The sequence below is a fragment of the Leptonotus elevatus genome, chromosome 14 (genome assembly GCF_054856555.1).
Source record: "Leptonotus elevatus isolate MCC_2025b chromosome 14, RoL_Lele_1.0, whole genome shotgun sequence".
NCBI lineage: Eukaryota > Metazoa > Chordata > Actinopteri > Syngnathiformes > Syngnathidae > Leptonotus > Leptonotus elevatus.
Window position 1 is genome coordinate 12,296,085 of NC_141252.1, and position 18,003 is coordinate 12,314,087.

At 39.9% G+C, this 18,003-nt stretch overlaps 2 protein-coding genes across 3 annotated transcripts in view; one reads left to right on the plus strand and one right to left on the minus strand.

Annotated features, from left to right (window-relative positions):
- Nucleotides 1-12,574, plus strand: part of ubr1 (ubiquitin protein ligase E3 component n-recognin 1) — a 20,105-nt gene extending 7,531 nt beyond the window's left edge. Inside the window, exons 18-47 of one of the 2 annotated variants that reach the window (XM_086094081.1) lie at nucleotides 60-125; nucleotides 1,405-1,506; nucleotides 1,590-1,653; nucleotides 1,724-1,848; nucleotides 1,913-1,965; nucleotides 2,044-2,146; nucleotides 2,216-2,264; nucleotides 2,366-2,520; nucleotides 3,670-3,769; nucleotides 3,858-3,961; nucleotides 4,042-4,122; nucleotides 4,214-4,394; nucleotides 4,470-4,679; nucleotides 5,096-5,195; nucleotides 5,755-5,907; nucleotides 5,989-6,083; nucleotides 6,166-6,262; nucleotides 6,335-6,483; nucleotides 6,560-6,615; nucleotides 6,707-6,803; nucleotides 6,890-6,957; nucleotides 7,988-8,135; nucleotides 8,724-8,811; nucleotides 9,375-9,511; nucleotides 9,700-9,808; nucleotides 9,887-9,943; nucleotides 10,017-10,094; nucleotides 10,170-10,340; nucleotides 10,424-10,525; nucleotides 11,794-12,574. In XM_086094081.1, the coding sequence (XP_085950207.1) occupies nucleotides 60-125; nucleotides 1,405-1,506; nucleotides 1,590-1,653; nucleotides 1,724-1,848; nucleotides 1,913-1,965; nucleotides 2,044-2,146; nucleotides 2,216-2,264; nucleotides 2,366-2,520; nucleotides 3,670-3,769; nucleotides 3,858-3,961; nucleotides 4,042-4,122; nucleotides 4,214-4,394; nucleotides 4,470-4,679; nucleotides 5,096-5,195; nucleotides 5,755-5,907; nucleotides 5,989-6,083; nucleotides 6,166-6,262; nucleotides 6,335-6,483; nucleotides 6,560-6,615; nucleotides 6,707-6,803; nucleotides 6,890-6,957; nucleotides 7,988-8,135; nucleotides 8,724-8,811; nucleotides 9,375-9,511; nucleotides 9,700-9,808; nucleotides 9,887-9,943; nucleotides 10,017-10,094; nucleotides 10,170-10,340; nucleotides 10,424-10,525; nucleotides 11,794-11,935 (3,240 nt within the window). In that variant the 3' untranslated portion in view covers nucleotides 11,936-12,574. Of the gene's footprint in view, nucleotides 1-59; nucleotides 126-1,404; nucleotides 1,507-1,589; nucleotides 1,654-1,723; nucleotides 1,849-1,912; nucleotides 1,966-2,043; nucleotides 2,147-2,215; nucleotides 2,265-2,365; nucleotides 2,521-3,669; nucleotides 3,770-3,857; nucleotides 3,962-4,041; nucleotides 4,123-4,213; nucleotides 4,396-4,469; nucleotides 4,680-5,095; nucleotides 5,196-5,754; nucleotides 5,908-5,988; nucleotides 6,084-6,165; nucleotides 6,263-6,334; nucleotides 6,484-6,559; nucleotides 6,616-6,706; nucleotides 6,804-6,889; nucleotides 6,958-7,987; nucleotides 8,136-8,723; nucleotides 8,812-9,374; nucleotides 9,512-9,699; nucleotides 9,809-9,886; nucleotides 9,944-10,016; nucleotides 10,095-10,169; nucleotides 10,341-10,423; nucleotides 10,526-11,793 lie in introns of both variants that reach the window. The other variant, XM_086094082.1, reaches the window with a different exon arrangement.
- prph2la (peripherin 2-like a) lies at nucleotides 12,229-17,602 on the minus strand. The gene is made up of 4 exons (XM_086094088.1): nucleotides 17,428-17,602; nucleotides 16,555-17,153; nucleotides 14,935-15,181; nucleotides 12,229-14,834 (listed from the first exon to the last, which is right to left on the minus strand). The coding sequence occupies exons 2-4, from the start codon at nucleotides 17,133-17,135 to the stop codon at nucleotides 14,562-14,564; spliced, it is 1,101 nt and encodes a 366-aa protein (XP_085950214.1). The 5' UTR covers nucleotides 17,136-17,153; nucleotides 17,428-17,602; the 3' UTR covers nucleotides 12,229-14,561.
- Nucleotides 17,603-18,003: the final 401 nt, after the last annotated feature.

Consider the following 18,003-nt stretch of genomic DNA (forward strand, 5'->3'; position numbering starts at 1 on the left):
TAATTGTCTAAAAGGATTGACATTGCTTATTGAGTTGCCTGTTTTTCTTTCATGCTTAGGTCTACTACTATCAAGACGTAAAATGCAGAGATGAAATGTATGATAAAGATGTCCTTATGCTTCAGGTTGGTTCATTTGCAATAAGCTACCCTCTCCACTCTGAAAATGATTTTCAAACAGTATTTGGAGTAACCTTTTTTTCTGTTATAATAAAATTGCATTAATTATCACTTCATGCAACAATATGTTTTGACCATCCATTAACCAGATGTCATATAGAAAAGTCTGCATCCTATGTGCGTTTCTGTTAAAGGCCACATCCTATTGCGATCTTACTCTTGTGGAATTGGCCAGTTTTTTTATGTTACTGTTTAGGCAGTCATTGGACCCATCTATAGAACCATTATTATAGCAGCACTACTCACTCTTTTTCTTTTCTTTTTAAAGGTATTAGATGAAAGCTGTAATAAAAAAACAAGGAGTATTTTGCAATAATTTATTTTAATTAACAATAGACTACTCATACTGAACTTGACCAGAACTTTTACATTATAACCTCTCTGGGCCCACCACTGCGGTTTCTGCATGATGGGAATTTGCCGTGTTTGCAAATAAAGTTAAAGTTATAGTACCACTGATTGTCACACCCACCTAAGTGGGGCGAAGTTCGTTTTCTGTATTTGACCTATCCCCTGAGGGAGCGGTGAGCAGCAGCAGGGGCCACGTTCGGGAATCATTTGGTGATCTAACCTCCCCCCCAATTCCAACCCTTAATGCTGAGTGTCAAGCAGGGCTGCAATGGGTCCAATTTTTATAGTCTTTGGTATGATTGAACCCACAACCTCCCCGTCTCGGGGCGGACACTCTACCACGAGGCCACTGATCTGGTTCATGGACCTATTTGTGTTGAAGTAAATTGAATTAATTTAGTCAATTAAGGTGACAGACTAATTTTATTCAGCACGCTCGCCTGTTTCTGCAAGTACTCTGCGTTATCCTCGAGCCAAAAATGGGATTGGTGACTTTTTGACGCCATGCCCCAAACGTCATTGTGGAATAGTGAAGTTGACGAGACAGTACAACCCCTAGTGTACACTACACACAGCAACAAATCTTAACCTTTTAGTTTATATGTTGCATATAAATCATTAATATTACCGTATATTTGCCAATTATTTATAAATTATTTTATTTTATTTTGTGATCTGTTGCCCTCCAATGTACAGTAAAATGTCAAACTTGGTTTGACTAGTTCTGCAGACATTATGGTGAACATAACCCCCCCCAAAAAATAGAAGTAGTGTAATGCAATTATAATTCAGAGGAAGTAATATTGTAATAAAACTCGTCCTATTTGATATGCGTATTCCATTTTGGAAATAACTTGCCAAACTCTGTTTGCAGATAGCTGCTTCCAGAATGGAAGCCAACCATTTTCTCATGCTGCTCTTACTAAGATTTGAACTCTTTAATTTCTTCAATGGGAGTTGTTCCAGCAGAGACCATGTACGTAATGTTTCAAATTTAAAGTAATAATCGGGTGTTACTCTCAACTCTTTGTATAAATGATGATGTGGACTCATTTGCAGAATGAATTGTTGCAGTGGAATCGACTGACAGAAGAGATGCTGTATCTCCTTATTGCCATAGTTGGTAATGTAACTTTATGGCACTTATTAGTTTAATTGATGCTTAATGATGTGGCTGACCAACATGATTGCAGGTGAGCGATACGTCCCCGGTGTCACTAATGTGACCAAAGAGGACGTGACAATGAGGGAGGTCATCCACCTGCTGTGCATTGAACCCATGGCACACAGTAGCCTGGTCAAAGGCCTGCCGGAGAATGTATGCCACATTATCTTGCTTCATACTATGTAGGTACAACAATTTAACATCACATTTTTTACAGGAGAGCCATGAAACAGGCCTCGAGTCTGTAATCAACAAAGTTGCCACATTCAAGTACGTATTTGATTTTATATTTGCTTTCAGGGCTTTTTCAACATGTTTTAAGTATTTTTTATTTTTTTTTAATGATAGGAAACCAGGAGTGTCAGGACATGGATTGTATGAGGTGAAAAGAGAGTATTTGGCCCAATTCAACCCATTCTTCTACCATTATTCAAGATCACAACACAGCAAGGTACCACTTCTCAGTAAAACTTGTTTGTTTAATATCATTCATACTATTCCTCTCTCTGATCCGTTCTAGGCGGAAGAGTCACAAAAGAAAAGACGTGTTCATGAAGGCGCTGATAAAGGTGATCCACTGTAGATTTCTGCACCACCGTCTCTAGTCAGTCACCTGTTTATAAACCAACTATCTGTACTAAACGATGCTTTTCTGTCTTTTTACGCTCAGCTCTCCGCCCTCCGGTGCCGCCTCCCTTCTGTCCGGCCTTCTCCTCCATCGTACGTCTCCTCTGCTGCGACATCCTCATCCATGTCCTTAGACGCGTGCTACAGAGAGCAGTTGAGGAGAAGTCTACTCACTGGACGGAAATCATGATCCAGCGGGTAACAAAACTGCATTGAATTTTGATAATTGATTTGTTTGTTACTTTCACAAAGGAAGTTATGTTTTCATTTATTTGTTTAGATGCAGCTTCCTGACTTTGGCAGTGTGCCAAAGCCTGAACACTTGCTAACTTTATTATTTTAATTAAATTTTTCACAGCAGTCATTTTACAAAAGTTAATGTTAAATAGTAGTAAAGATCAAATATTTGGAATGACATAATTGAGTTTCAGTTATGTTCTTATCACCCTCCTGATATGTTTGTTTTGGATTCATGACCAGTCAAGTTTTGTTTCATTCAACTATTTATATTATTTTCTTGTGAAAATAGAAAATACATTTTTATTGCAGTTTTATTTTTTTTTATGAAACTTACATATTGTTTTAAATATTACAGTATTATCATGTGTGTGACTTGACTGGGAAAAAACACGTTTGCAGCCTTTTAGGATTTGTATTTTAGTACCACTGCTGCAAAAGGTGATCCCATGAAACGTTGGAAATTTGATGGAAGAAAATCAATCAAGCCTTTTAAAATTAAAAATTTAATAATAAAAGTTTTTTTTAATAAAAAAAATATATTCGGTGCATTTGTCAGTCATTTTAATTCAGCAAGAAACTACTATTTAACCAATTTGCTCCCAAAAACGTATAACTACATTTTTATGTTTTTTATGCTAGAGAATGCTTGAAGCCATGGTAGTTATTACAAAAACGGCCAGCAGGTGGCAGCGCAGTATACGAGATCAACCAGGGCCATGTTGCAAAATGCTATTTTCCCTACAGTTTTAAACAGATTTGTGAATAATGATGAAACTTAGCTATATTCTAATGCTAATTGCTGCAAAACGGAAACGGATAGAAATATAGACTCTTATCTTTCTTTTGGAAGGTTTCATGTTTTTATAGCAATAGAGCACAGGGCCTTCAGTCAAAATTCAGTAAAACAGCCGGGAGTGAAGGGGGTTTCTTCAGTCAAAATGGCTGGGAGTGAATGAGTTAACATGTAATTCTCAAGTCCAAGTTTTTTTTTTTCTTACCATTTTTCAACTTAGTCTAAATTATATCCATTCATCCATTTAAATCTAAATGACAAACATTTAAGCTTGGGCAGAGATCTACAAAACCATTTTCCCTTGTATACCACAGGCCCTGCACCTTATTGGCCAGGCTTTGCTAGAAGAAAAAAGCCAGCTTGAGGACAACGCTTCAGAGGAAGCGACCTTTGATTTCAGCCTGAAGGCTCGGAGTAAGTCGACTTCTTTTCATATGTGCAAAATGGCGGGAAAGGGTTTTGTCATTTTCTGCAATGTGGGATTTTGCTTCTTGTCTTCTAGGAGTCGGGCTTGAACACAGCAAGACTCTTTTCCTGTTGCTATCGAAAATTAAGGGTGTTCGCTCGCTTGAAGCCCAAAAAGACACGATCACATGGCTACTACAGGTAGTTGGCTTTAGCAATTACAAATCATGTTTGTTTTTTTGGTGTGGCCGTCATTGTTCTGTGTGGGTGTCCTTTGCTAGATGTTTGAGATTGTCAAGTGCCTCAGAGAGAAGTCCAGTCCAACTACTTCCATGAGTATGGAGACAAGCAAGCCTGAGGAGGTAACTACTACAACATAATGATGACTTTACACATTATCTCTTGGCCTGTTAGTGAGCAGTATCATTTTGTCTTTTTAATTTGGTGCCACAGAGTGCTCAGGACAAAGAAAAAGCTGAGCGCAAAAGAAAGGCCGAAGCAGCCAAACTTCACCGTCAGAAAATCATGGCCCAGATGTCAGCCATGCAGAAAAACTTCATCGAGTCTAACAAGATGCTTTATGACAACATGCCGGAGAGCGGCATACAGGGAGAGCCAATTACATTTACAGAGAGGTGAGGAGAGATGCTTGAAAAACATTCTTCAAATGCCAATTCTATCGATTTCATTTGTGATATCTATATTTCCGGCAGTTCGATGGAGCAGAAGGAGCTGTGCGTTGCCGTGGGACCGCATCGAGGGTCCGCCCCCGCTGAGAGGGAGGTGCTGACCTGCATTCTTTGTCAGGAGGAGCAGGAAGTGGCGTCCCAGGCTCCGGCCATGGTATTGACTGCGTGTGTGCAGAGATCCACTGTGTTGACCCAGTGCAGAGGAAAGATGCCAACAAGCAGTGCTGACGGTCAGCCTCCATTCACTTAATACAAATGTTTTCAGTTGCCATATTGGTGGAATAAACCATAATAGGACACATACAGTTAGTAGGATGACCGAGTCAATGCATAATGCAAGCTATCGTTTATAGAGTCTGCGCTGATTGAGTGGTTTCTTTACACGTGACGTCTCATCAGTTGCAAATAATACGGTTTACCCTTGTCTGTCTTGGACAATGACAATGCCAAACACAGGTTTAAAAATAACAAGAACTTCAAAACACATAGTACACGTTAGATGTTCTCCTTAAACAACTGGAAATGTTCATAATAAGATCATCTTTACCACAACATTAGGTAGTGTATTGTTTTATACCTTCATATCCACGTACGTAAGAAGAGGCATACATTATAAAGCCATTTTGTGTGTGTTGTTTTTTTAAAGATACAGCAACATCCTACGCATTATTTATGCCTCCTGAACTGGCTGTAGGCACCCACACGGGCAGCTGTGGACACGTCATGCATGCCACATGTTGGCAGAAGTAAGTAAGCAATTGATAAGAGTAGGGTTGGGCGTAATCATGGTTGATTGATTGTTAATAATAGGGTTGTGTTGTGCGAATTGATTGTAATGTTAACTAATGCAATGTTCCCTCGCTACTTCGCAATTCAATTATTGCCATTTCACTCTATCGTGGACTTTCATTTGTGACATTTGTCACCCGGTTTCTCGTTAAGGTAAATTATTTTAAGATAATAAAACAAACAAACTTCAATTTAGTTATTCAGTTGACATTCTGCCGTCGTCCTCATGGGCTACTGAGCTGGTATACACTGATATATACAATTTTCCCCCCAAAACACTGACAGATCATTTTGAAGGAAGACCTATATTGTATATTCCAATATAGCATTTTCCTTAAAATTGCATGAAAATAATTGCAATTTTCTATTCTTTTTTTAATTTTTAATTTGTAGTTCCTGATCGTACGATACCTTGAAATAAAGCCTGGTATCGGAACTTGCCCATCCCTAATAAAAAGCACTCCCTCCATTTTATCTAATTCTTGCATTGCTATCCTGTGTGTTTTTCATTAATAGATATTTTGAAGCGGTCCAGAACACCACCAGAAACAGACTCCACACTGAATTGATTATTGACCTTGAGAATGGGGAGTACTTGTGTCCTTTGTGCAAGTCGCTATGCAACACCGTTGTCCCCCTCATCCCGCTGGAGCCACTCGTATTCAACTAGTGAGTTCATTCCACCTTCTTTGTTAGTGAGGTCTATACGCATTTATCATGTCAATGTACACATTGTGTTTGTCTTTGCAGTGAAAATGCAGAGATAATTGGTCAACATTTGACTCTGAGTCGCTGGATCGATATTCTTGAGGCCAGGATTAAAGGACTCAACATGCAGGAAAATGGTGAGCCGAGATACAAGTCATCTACTAGTATATGGACAGAAGTATTGCGACGCCAAATAAAATTCCTCGCGCTTTCCTACAGATTGCGACATGGAAAGCAATAATGATGGCGACATGGTTTTATGTGGAGACGGTCAGCCGGATTTCAGGGCCATATTGAGTTATGGCGTACAAGAACCGTGAGGAATCCTCATTCTTTATCTCATCTCTCCTCTGATCCTAAAACATTGTTCTTGACTGCTTGTTTTTAGGAGGAAGTTCTCCGATAGTATAGCAGAGATGCTGGCGGTGTGCGCCACCACGGTCCATAGAGTTGGGCTTCAGACAGTACCTAATGAGCTGTGCCCACGTGTGCCCCTTATGGCCTGGAACACCTGTGCCTTCACCATTCAAGCAATTGGTGTGACTCTTTCTTGAAAAGCTTCTTTATATTCACTATCAACGCGATTGTCAGTGTGAATGCTGTGTCTTCACAGAGAACATTTTGCTGGAAGAGGACAAGCCGCTCTTTGGGTCTTTACAAAATAGACAGGTTGGTCTGCAACAAAGCACATTTATATGATAATAATTAGAGCTTTTTTGTTTTAAATAGATGTTATTGTTAAATGCTTTTTCTTTTTTAGCTGGCAGGTCTGAAGGCAATTGTTCAGTTTTCAGCAGCACAAAGAATTAAAAGCTCCCAGGCAGTCATCCAAACACACTTCACTGATATGTTAGCAGGTACAATACCTTTAATACAACACATTTGCACTTTTCATTTGTTTTGTGTGACATCTTTTACATCATGAAATGATCTCAAATCCCAGTTCTGCTTCCGGTCACGAGCAGAAAGAACACGCCTTCTATTCTGGAAGTCGACTTCTTCCATCTTCTGGTAGGTGATCAGCAATTCAGTTGACATTCTGTCCATTTCAGTTGATAACTACTACTACGTAGGGATGGGAAACGAAAACCGGTTCTTGTGGAGTGTTTAAATTCCTGGGCATTGTTTGCCATTTTTGCAAACGATTCTCTTATCGGGTCCGTGTGGGACGATGACGTCACAACGCGCGCATCATTTCCGTGCGCGTCGAGCAACAAACATGGCGCCACGCTCGAAGTTTTGTTGACATCTAACAAAAGGCCAACTTGCAATATTTGCAAATTGGATATTTCCTCTAAGGGAGGAAACACTACCATCTATGCAAATGCACAGCATGCGATTACCGTGTGTCGTGTTTGTGAGCGCTCCGGGGTCCGGGGGGGATCAACCCAGCAGCAATAGCCGCCAGCAAAATAATCTAGGTTATATTTAGTAAATTCCTACAGAAGATAATTTAAAAGAAAATGTATGTTTATTTTCAAATCTTTTTCTTTTTTTTCCTATTTTTTTTTCTTCTGGGGACCCCATTGAGGAGTCATCGAATGTGGACCTCTTAAAACTTCATTGTTGGGTTTGTAAGGCCATGTTACTTTTAAACATGTCTCTTGTTGAGAGATACAACTAAGACATTAAAAAGTGGATGCTAATCTATGTTTATTCACTTTTCCCCCCAAAAAATAATTAAAGAATCGAATCGTTGTACAGAATCAAAATCGGAATCATAAAAATCGTATAAATTCCCATCCCTACTACTACGTGTATATTACATATTATTGTTAATACACTTTTCATATGAGAATTGCACAGTGCTACAGTTTGATGTATTTGAGGTAAACAAAAAAAAAAGTGTTTATTTGAGTGGACATAATGAATATAATTAGTGCAAATGTTTGTGGACTGGTGGTGCTGATATAGACAAGAGTGCTAGCTTTTTATTTTATTCCTAAAAATGAATGGATGTGGCATCTTTGTCATCTCAAGAAGTGAGTATTCATATGTAGTAAATGCTAAATGTTGTCTTTGTACGTGTGTGTTTTTCCAGGTGGGTTTAGTGTTGTCTCTGCCTTCGCTGTACCAGGAGGAGGCTGTAGACTTGCAGCCTTCTGCTGTCAGCTCAGCCTACAACCATCTACACATCCTGCATCTGGTTACAATGGCTCACGTCGTGCAGGTGCTGCTTCTAGCAACAGGTAAACACAATGCAAATGTTACCATGCCACCTGCTCTCCTCGTGCTGATAATGCTACCTCTTGAATCACTGGAGAAATGTGTGAATCGACAGAATATCTAGTGGGAAAACTGACAAATACATGAATATTGATATTGTTTTTATTGTTTATGCTTACCTGTTTAGTATAGGCATTACGAGAGATGCTCTAAGCCAGGTATACTTAAATACAAATCTTAAAAGGGCGATTTTTTTTTTTTTTAAGAGTCAAAGGTCTCAATATTGAGGTCTGTCATGCCACATGAAATAATTCTGTAATATTCAAAACAAACAAACAAAACACGAACCGAAATAAAATTTAATTTTTATTTTGACATGCAGTCAGTTGTAGCTGTGCATTCAACTATTTATATTTATTTCTGGTAATGTATTCTAACTTAGTAGGGGCAGAATTCTGGAATATTATAAATCCACCCTAAAAAAAAGAAGTAAATATTCTAAGTTTAAACCCTCCCTCAGGCCTTCTCTCTGTACTATCGTCAAAAGAGTTCAATGCTATTTTATGATAAGATGAACCATTTGTTGTCTAAAATAATTCTTTCTTGTGCAGAAATTCCTGTTGTGGTTGGTGATGAAGAAACGGAGGAAGCTAGAGCAGCAGCCGAACTACACACTGTTGTGTCACAACACACTGGAAGGTACACGTGACCAATTATTGCTTGCTTAGTGCTTTTGATTCTAACAAGACCGTACTGCACTTTTCTTAATGTTAATGGAAACACTATTCCTTGTTCCCTGCTTTAATGTTCACGGGTCGTAAATGCAGCAACAAAAAAAAGAAAAGAAAAGCAGGCTGGTAATGATAATGTGATAATGAATTTGCCACATGACCTGGTTAAAGCTTACATTTTCTTGATATGATGGAAATGCACAGATCATGCTTTGCTCGCTACTCAAAAGCAGAGGTGGGAGGTGTAAGGTGGCTCAAACCATTTTTAGGAATAATAAAATATTGCATTTCAACTTAATACTGTATGGTTTTTACAATTTTCTAGCTTATTGATATACAATTTAAAAAAAATCATATAAAGATCAAGAAAAAGTTGTGGGTGCTTGGATTCTCTTTCAGGGTACTTCAGCACTCCTAAAAAATGGGATAGACAAACCCATTATATGGACAGTGCTTTTTGGATAATGTAGTAATATAGGATAACATACTGTGGCTTTTGTCATGTTGAACTGATTATTGTTTTCTTTCCAGGCTACTTCCTGATGTGTGCGGCAGCTTTGTGGCTGAAAGAGTGAAGACGGGAATCAAGTCCTTTCTGCGCTGTACCGCTCTCTTTTTCAGCTGTCTTACCGGTGTCCGTCCTCCGGAGGAGCTTTTCGGTGCATCTGGTAAGTGGATTGGCAGGTTGGGAACCAGGCCCTGACACACATAGCATGAATGGGTGCCGCCTATTTTCTTTGTTCGCAATTTCTTGAATTAACTACTTGTAGTGTGTAAGACTTTAATATCATTTCAAACTTCCCTATGATGATGTACAGTACAGTATTCTTACACCGACATTTTGTGGCTGTTGCAGTTTCTTGTCAAGGTCAAATGGAGGCAATATGCAGCTATTTGGCACTGCCTTCCAATGTGTTCCAGCTTTTCCAGGAGCACAGAGACACCGTGGCACCACTGTTGCAAAGGTGGGTGTTTAATATTAGCATTAGCAGTAATGTTTTCAACATAAATGACTGAATCAACTTTTTTTTTTTTGCTTTAAGGTGGTGCAGCAACCCAGCAATAACCAAAGGTCTGAGAGGCAAAACTCAGACAATCAGGTAGTTGATTTGCTTTTTAAATTGGAGTCACGCTATATTCCACCTATTCAGTCTGTAAGTTCTTGTTAAACAGATTCCCGAGGAGAAGAAATCAACTTATTGACCTCCCTGAGGACTATAGCGCTCTTCTCAATCAAGCCAGCCATTTTCAGTATGTGCCGCACAGCTCCTTCATTCCAAGGAAAAGTTTGGGCTTTGGGATCTCATCTCTTGTGCTTGCCCTCAGGTGCCCCAAATCCGCAGATGACGAGAGGAAGCATCCCACCCTGTGCCTATTCTGTGGCGCCATGCTGTGTTCTCAAAGCTCCTGCTGCCTCAGTCAGCTGGATGGAGAAGATGTGGGCGCCTGCACCGCACATGCCGCCGTTTGCGGCGCGGGAGTGGGCATGTTCCTTAGGTGTGTTTCAAGACCCAAATATTGATTGTGACTTCAACGTACCCACAGTTTTGTAGCGTGATATTGTTTGTACCCGCTGGCAGGATACGAGTGTGTGAAATTGTACTGATGGCCAGTAAGACCAGAGGAAGCACATATCCCGCTCCTTATTTGGATGACTATGGCGAGACTGATCCACATCTCGGGTAAGAATCTCTATTTGCTGTTTGTGTTCCCTGTCATAATAATGCTAATGAAAATGATAATATATTTTGTTTACCTGTGCTCAACAGACTAAATGACACGAACACTGACTTATGTCACCCACCCCTTTTTCTCAATTTCAGTACTTTTTTTTTATGAATGTATTTTTTTCTCTCTGCCATTTTTCTTTGAGTCTCTAGAAAATCTTTATTTAAATTATATTCATGCATTAAGGTGCTCACTGTCATGACAATTCAGTTTCCCATTATTTTGACCATATATTTTCGTTAGCCTATTAATAGCATAAGCATCTAAGTCATTTTTTTATGTTTTAGAAAAATGGGGGGGGGGGGAATCAATAAACACAAAGTGCCAGTTATCTTGAACTATTGGAATGAGAATCTACAAAGACGTGAAGAAAAGTGGGGGTTTTTTTGCAAGCACATTGGTATTTTTATTGATATTTTGACAGTGAGTGAGTGACAATTTGGCATTTCAATGAGACTCATTCTACTCATCAGAATATTGTTGACTGCCACTTCATACTTATCTTAATTTGATTTCTTCCCAATTGTACACCTTTTATAATGTGTAAATGCATAACAAAGTCATTATGCCTATGATTTATTTAGTCACTAAAAATTTTTGAAAAATGTCTCATCTCTCAAAACCTTGATTCTACACCCTAAATTCTAAATTAAATGTTTTATTCTTTTGAGTTTGGTAGAAACTTTGCTTCATTTTTTATAATGTGTTAAAGATGCATGGGCACATAACCAAACACAAATGTTAGCAACCATGTCAACAACTTCACTGGGCAATCAAGTATGTTCCGGTAACCTGAAGCTAATACTGTTAGCTAACGTTAATCTGAGCAGTCAACAAAACTCAGTTCAACTCTGCTTACCTTTTTGCCTTTGACATGATAGAGGGAGGGGCTTTCGGTGATGTAGGTGTTCATGCATGATAATGCCTCGGTGCGTGATAGTGTTTCAGACAGTGTAGTCCAGCAGTCATCCCTTGAAAGTGGCTCTGAATCTGAATTAGGTGTTGGGGGTTGTCATTATGTAAATTAGTTGTTACGTAACAGTGGGGCAGATGCGCAGACTGGCTCACTCATTGACACATTTTCAGAAATGGGTATCAAAAAGATTTACTTGTTTGTTAAATTTGGAATGGGTAGGCATTCCAGAGGCCATGCATAGACGAGATCTTAGAAAGTAAATCCTCCGTATATTAATCATTGATTGTTTCTGTTTGTGTTCCCAAGGAGGGGCAATCCACTGCACCTTTGTCCGGAGCGTTACAGGAAATTGAAGCAGATGTGGCAGCAGCACTGTATACTGGAGGAGATCGCTCGCAGCCTGGAGTTGGTCAACGTCATGTTCGCTTTCGACTGGCAAATGTTGTGACGTTTGAGCAGAGCGAAGCCGTCGGAGCTGCTCTCTGCCGCTTCCCCTTGATGTGCGTATACGCACGCACAGTGACGCTTCCTTAGAAGTCCCAGCCTCCTGCTGGAGCTCAAAGAGAGATTAGGGAAAGTAAGAGAGAGAAGAAATGGACAGAAAGAAAGGGTGGAGGTTGTGTAGTTGAAGAACAAAGCGCATTAGCCTTGTTTGTATTTATCATTTTTGGGAATGCAAATAACCTCCTGCTAATAGAGATGTATTCAAAAAAAGACAATACCATACATGAGATCCACACGTTGTGATGTCCATTAACCATTTTTAATCTTTGGTATCTCACTAGCGTAGCATCTGACAAGCAGCTACCTGATTTCCTTATCTTAAATTTCTTCCAATTTTTTAAACCCGCTGGGGTTTCTCAATCACAAATCATGTATCAAGCCAAACCTACGCAATACTGTATTGACTGAATGTTGCTTTCCCCACAAGGTCACTTTTTAACACTTCTTCAAGTAAACAAAAATAATGTCACACAGTTTATTGCAACACCTTTTCATCGTATGTTACCCTTTGGAAATAGGTGCATTTAGTATGTTTGTGCTGTTTGATAGCGCAACATTGTAATAAAACCACCAGTCTATCTAATCAATGGCTCCTACTTTAACATGTACATAAACAAATGGGATATAATCTAGAAACTTAATTAATCAGCAATTAAGTACTTATACAGTCTATTGAATAGATTGTAGAAGTACCTGGTTGTTGATTAATTATGCTTGAACTTTGAGTTGATCAAGGCAAGTTCTTGTTTTTTTTCAATCCGCACTAAAGTGGATGAAAAATGTCTACACACCCCTGTTCAAATGCCAGGTTTCATACATGTTGAAAAAAAAAAATGAGACTAAGATGAACCATTTAAGAACTTTTTTCAACGAGAACCACTCAATTGGAGAGGGAAAGTAAACATTAAGACCTAAGATCTGGTTGCATAAGTGTGCACACCCACTTATAACGGGATGTGTATAAAAAAAATTCCATTCACACTAATGGGAGTCTGCGCACACCTGCCTTCATGCAAGGTGCCTCTGATTCACTACAAACACATTCAACATGTTTTAGTAGGCTTTCCTTGACGTTTTTGTAGTCACATCTTGCATCACAAGTTATGCTCCTCCAGCTTCCAGAGCATCTGAGGATCTCATTATTCAACATGTTGGAGAAGGCTACAAAAAGAATTTCCAAGGGGTTAACCCATAGAGCATAGTAATCGCCTTACACAATTGGACGACTTTTCAAACTTGTTGAAAAGATGACAAGATAACTAGTCAATTTGAGATTTCCCAATTTACACACATGGGGAAAATGCTCTGTCGGATGAAACCAAGAGCAAACTTTTTGGCCATACTTCCAAAATATATGTTTGGTGCACAAACACAACAATGCTCCTTCAGCAAAAGAGCACTGTACTGTACTGTACCTCCCATGAAGTATTGGGGCGTCATCGTTATCTGGGGCTGTTTTCCTTACTGTCTTAGTCAAGGTGAAAAGAAACATGTACAGTAGCAGTCAATGTTGGCACAAAAACCTACCAGAATCTCTTAACTTTATTATGGGTTAATCAGAGGCACTTTAAATGGTTACAGTTGTGTGCAGACTCCCATTTAACAAGAGTTTGAATATGATTGGTTAATTTTTTTTAACACAGCCACATTCCTGTGTTGTTGTTGTTGATTTCCATTTGAGTTCTACAAGTTGTAGGTCAAAATAGGGTGTAAAAAGTTTTTTTAATGATCTCAACCGCATTCTGGCATTTGAACAGCCTGGGTGTGTAGACTTTTTATATTGCATATATGAACAAAAGTCATTGGACACACCTATCAATCAATGAGGATTTGAATTAGACCCATTAGTTTTTTTGGACAATTGTATGCTTGTAATGGTGTGTGTGAACATTTTGGGGGAAGCCCTTGAATGTGGATAGAACCCTGACATCAACCCCATCTAAAACAGCTGGGGTAGACTGCAACAGAGATTGTTGATTGATGCAGTACTGACACGCCAAAATGTTAAGTACAAGCTGTTGACAAATTTGAGATTTTCCTCAATTTTCAAATGTCCACATCCTCTGGTGTCCCATTACTTTTACTTGTGTCCATATAGTGTTTACAGCCATTCTACCCCCGCAAAAAAAGATAAGTTCAAAACATTTAGTTGGATGGTGATTGGATGTAAACTTGATACCAATACAACTTCTCCAAGTTCAAAAAGGCATCACAGTTTGTTTGAGCAAAGCACACAAGAATTCTCCAAAATCTTGCGTGAGAAGAGGTTTCATCACTCAAAAATTAAAAGACAAGTGTTCCGTCAAGTGGTGTGTGGAGAGTGCAGTCTAAGGCAAGGCAAGGCCACATCATCCACAGCCACATTGTCCTGTAACCCTTTAAGTGTCAGAGGCAGGTTGTTTTACCCTGCATTAAAAAGGCTCTGATAGATTGTCAATTTGCACATCAGTCAGAAATGATCTCTAAAATGTCCTTTCTCCTCCAAGTAAAAATTATTAAAGGTGTGATGCTAAATATGAGCGAGGCATCTTTTATTTCCAACATGAAATTTTCCATAGTCCAGTTCCTGGTCAACTGACTACAGGTATTTTCTGGGGAGGCACATTATCCGGCCCGTAGTGAGCTTTGGAAGTGGAGGGTACGTTGATGTTGGGGTCCCCGTTGTTGGCGGCGTCCACGTGGTTGTTTTTGCTGAGGGTCTTGATGATGTTCAGGTTGCTTCGAGCCGTTTCTATGAAACTGTTCTCCAGCAGCCAGCCGTCAGAATCGCAGTCGGGGTCTCCAAGTCTCAGCATGTTCTCCAAGGACGTCTGGAGGTAACGCACGCCCGTCAACACCGACAGCTAAAACGACACACAACAGGCTCATGAATTGCTTGAGAGTAAATTGGGACTAGAGCATCAGAATGTTACTATACTGTATACGATGACTTTCTTGACTGACCTCAAAGAGCCACGTGATGAGCACGGTCAGGCCAATGGAGTGTACGATGCCGCTGTAGTAGTCCAAGAGAGCCTGGTGACACCCTCTGGTCCACAGGTTGAGCTGCTCCGTGTGGTGGTCATAGTTGAAGTGGGCCGAATTGTTTTTGACCTGCTGCTGGATGCACGGTCGAGGGGAGTTGACATTGCAGCAGCTGAAAGGGACGCCGTCCATCAGGTACTTGCCTTCCACGTTGCTCCTCAGGCGACTAATTGAAACACAAGAGAGGTTCAGTGGGTCTGAGCTGGCCAACGCGTCACTGGGGCTTTGAGCAAAATTTTAATTTGGGGTCCTCTATGCCAGTAATATTGATTATTGATTGTTCATTTTTAATTTTCCACTTGAGGGACTATGAGTATATTACATGCGACGTTCAAGAGCAGACGGGTTTACTAATTCCAAGTGATAAAGCGTTAACACAGGTATAATGGATTTAGGCCCACTAAAATTATAAACCATAAAGCAGTGAACTAACATTTACATTACTGTGCTATTTGATTTATTTTTAGTCTGAACAACTGCAACAACAAAAATGTTGTTTTTCAGACTTGTTTTTGTTACAAAAATAATCTGTTGTGCAAGAACAGCAATAAAGTGCCACAATATATTAAATCAGGAAATACCACATGTGACGTAACAAAAAAGGTTTGGGTGGGGGAAACTTTTTTTTTTTAATTACCCATTGACCATGCATTTCAATAGCCATCAATTATTGGCAGATTTTCCCTATTGGTGTCCTTTTAATGCAGGGGTCACCAACCTTTTTTAAGCTGAGAGCTACTTGGGTAGCAATTAATGCGATGTTTCATACACACTTCTGAAATATGCTCGACTTTATTAGTGATATAATTATATTAATAATAGTTATGATATTCATTATTGTGATTTTTCACAATAATTAGGAAAACAAATATAAATACTCATCACTTTTTATCGAATTATCTGTCACTGCTCACCCTTTTAAGTAACTTCTTCAACATTCCAATGTCCCATCACCTGTGAGCTAGCTCGGGCCGAAAACAGGCCAACCAATCAAATTCGTCTGTTTGCGTGACGTCTTCGTGAGCAACGTCAGTCTTCACTCTTCAGGTTCAACAACGACATAAGGCATTCACTATTATCTCTCTTCGGCTGGATGTTGGATTTTTACTCCAACAGCAGGTCTCCGCAGCAGGAAAAAAAAAAGACTTCAACGAGTCGCTTTTCTGACGTCACTCCGCTCTTCGCTCATTGGTTCATTCTACTGTCTGTTTGCTCAGGTTTGCCCCGCCTTATAAACGCGACTGATAGGACGGTTGACCAGACTCACTCTCCCGCGAGTGAGTCTGGATTTCCAGGCTTTTTTTTTGTTTACTCTGGTGACCCCTGCTCTAATGACTTTTTGCATTTGGGTGCCCTCTAGTGGTCGCAGGGTCCTAAGCAGGTGCTTGATAAGGTCATGCCTTGTGCAGGCTCTGAGGGTTTCAATGTGAGACCCTCCTTTTGCACCTGTTGCCGCCTCCACAGAAATGCCACCCTGTGCATCCGTACACATTGCCCATACCAGAAACGTTTACTGATTAATGTGTGCTTGGTACTTACTCAACCACCTCTCTGTGAGACATGTCCAGGTAGCGGTTACTGATCCACTGGATTCGGAACCAGTCTGTGTAATCCTTGTTGCCGCAGCACTGGAACTCTATCTGTAGCATGTCCACAGCACGCTTCAGGAAGCATCTCCCCGGCGTGTCCGTGTCCTTGTAGTACTTCATGGCCTTGTTCAGGCCTTCTCTCAGGGACTCATCCAGCTCCCAATGCATTGTATAGCACATAAGAGCCCCCACCAGTATGCAGAAAGTGAAGAAGAAAGTGCATACAATGTAGGGCAGCATGATTAGCTTCCAGCGGAGGAACTTGGCCGTGTCGACGCAGTCGTAGCAGATCTTGCCGCCCAAGAAGTTAATGGCACAGGCAATGAGGCCGACGGAGATGAGCATGTTGGGAACGTATTGAATGTCCGTGTCGGCCATCAGCTCCCACCGCTTGTTGAGCTCCACCTTAAGGAAGAGGCCCAGGCTGAACAGAATCACGCCCGTCACTACGGAAATCCAATTTAGGATCCAAAGCACCTGAGCTAGTTTGTCCCTCTTGGTCTTGGTAAAGGTCACTTTCAAAACAGCCATTGTTTATATCCTGTTTGCCTGTGGATGGATTAAGGTAGCAAGTCAGAAAGAGGAGCTGACAATTCGGTGGGAAGATGTAGAGTTTTCCTAGCGTGCTTTCAAAAGCAACTTAGCCTGCTTGTGTTGACATTTATTTTGTCTATTATACATCTACATGCTATGACCACAAACATTACCGTATATGAAAAAAAGTGTTTATACTTCTGGATTGACAAAGCACCTCACAATGTCATTAGAGTGAGGTTGCTCAAGAAAAAACAGGTGATAAGCTGTGGTTGTCACATCCACTTACCTTAACCTGCTTAGCGATTAGTAGAAAGGCTCAAATAATTTTTCCATCTCATCTTTTTCTTCTCGTTGTCTTCCAGGCTTGCTCACATAAAGCAACAAGTATAGTAGTAAAAGTAGTAGTAGACAGACAGGTTGTATAAAGGCAGCCGCAAGCACTAGTAGCCAAGCAATGACCCTCCTCCTAATCCCCTTTAATCATTATTCAGCCCTGCTCCTGACAAGGATTTGCACCCACCTTCTGCTACCTGTGCAAATTTAACTGTCCGAGCTCTGGGGAAAGTAATGACTTATGTGTGTGTGTGTGCAAATTCTATTGTAGTGTATTTTTTTTATGGTTCAAATTAGGCGTGTCAAGAGATTACATTTTTGAATCCCAATTAATCTAATGACTTCAATAGTTAACCCATGATTAATCGCAAATTTTTACATCTGTTCTAAATGTACAATAAAATATTTTTTTCTGTTTTCTTACTATTGTTAACATAAAAATGTAAAACAAAAAGAAAAGAAAAGTTAAACTAATAGAAATATGGCTGCATTTTTTAATCATTGATGTAGTAATTTCATAATAATTCAT

Coding starts and splice junctions, on each gene's coding strand:
- prph2la (XM_086094088.1), bottom strand. CDS start 17,135: ATGGCTGTTTTGAAAGTGACCTTTACCAAGACCAAGAGGGACAAACTA. Junction 15,182..16,554: donor TCTCACAGAGAGGTGGTTGA/GTAAGTACCAAG, acceptor TGTTTCAATTAG/TCGCCTGAGGAGCAACGTGG. Junction 14,835..14,934: donor TCATCACGTGGCTCTTTGAG/GTCAGTCAAGAA, acceptor GTGTCGTTTTAG/CTGTCGGTGTTGACGGGCGT.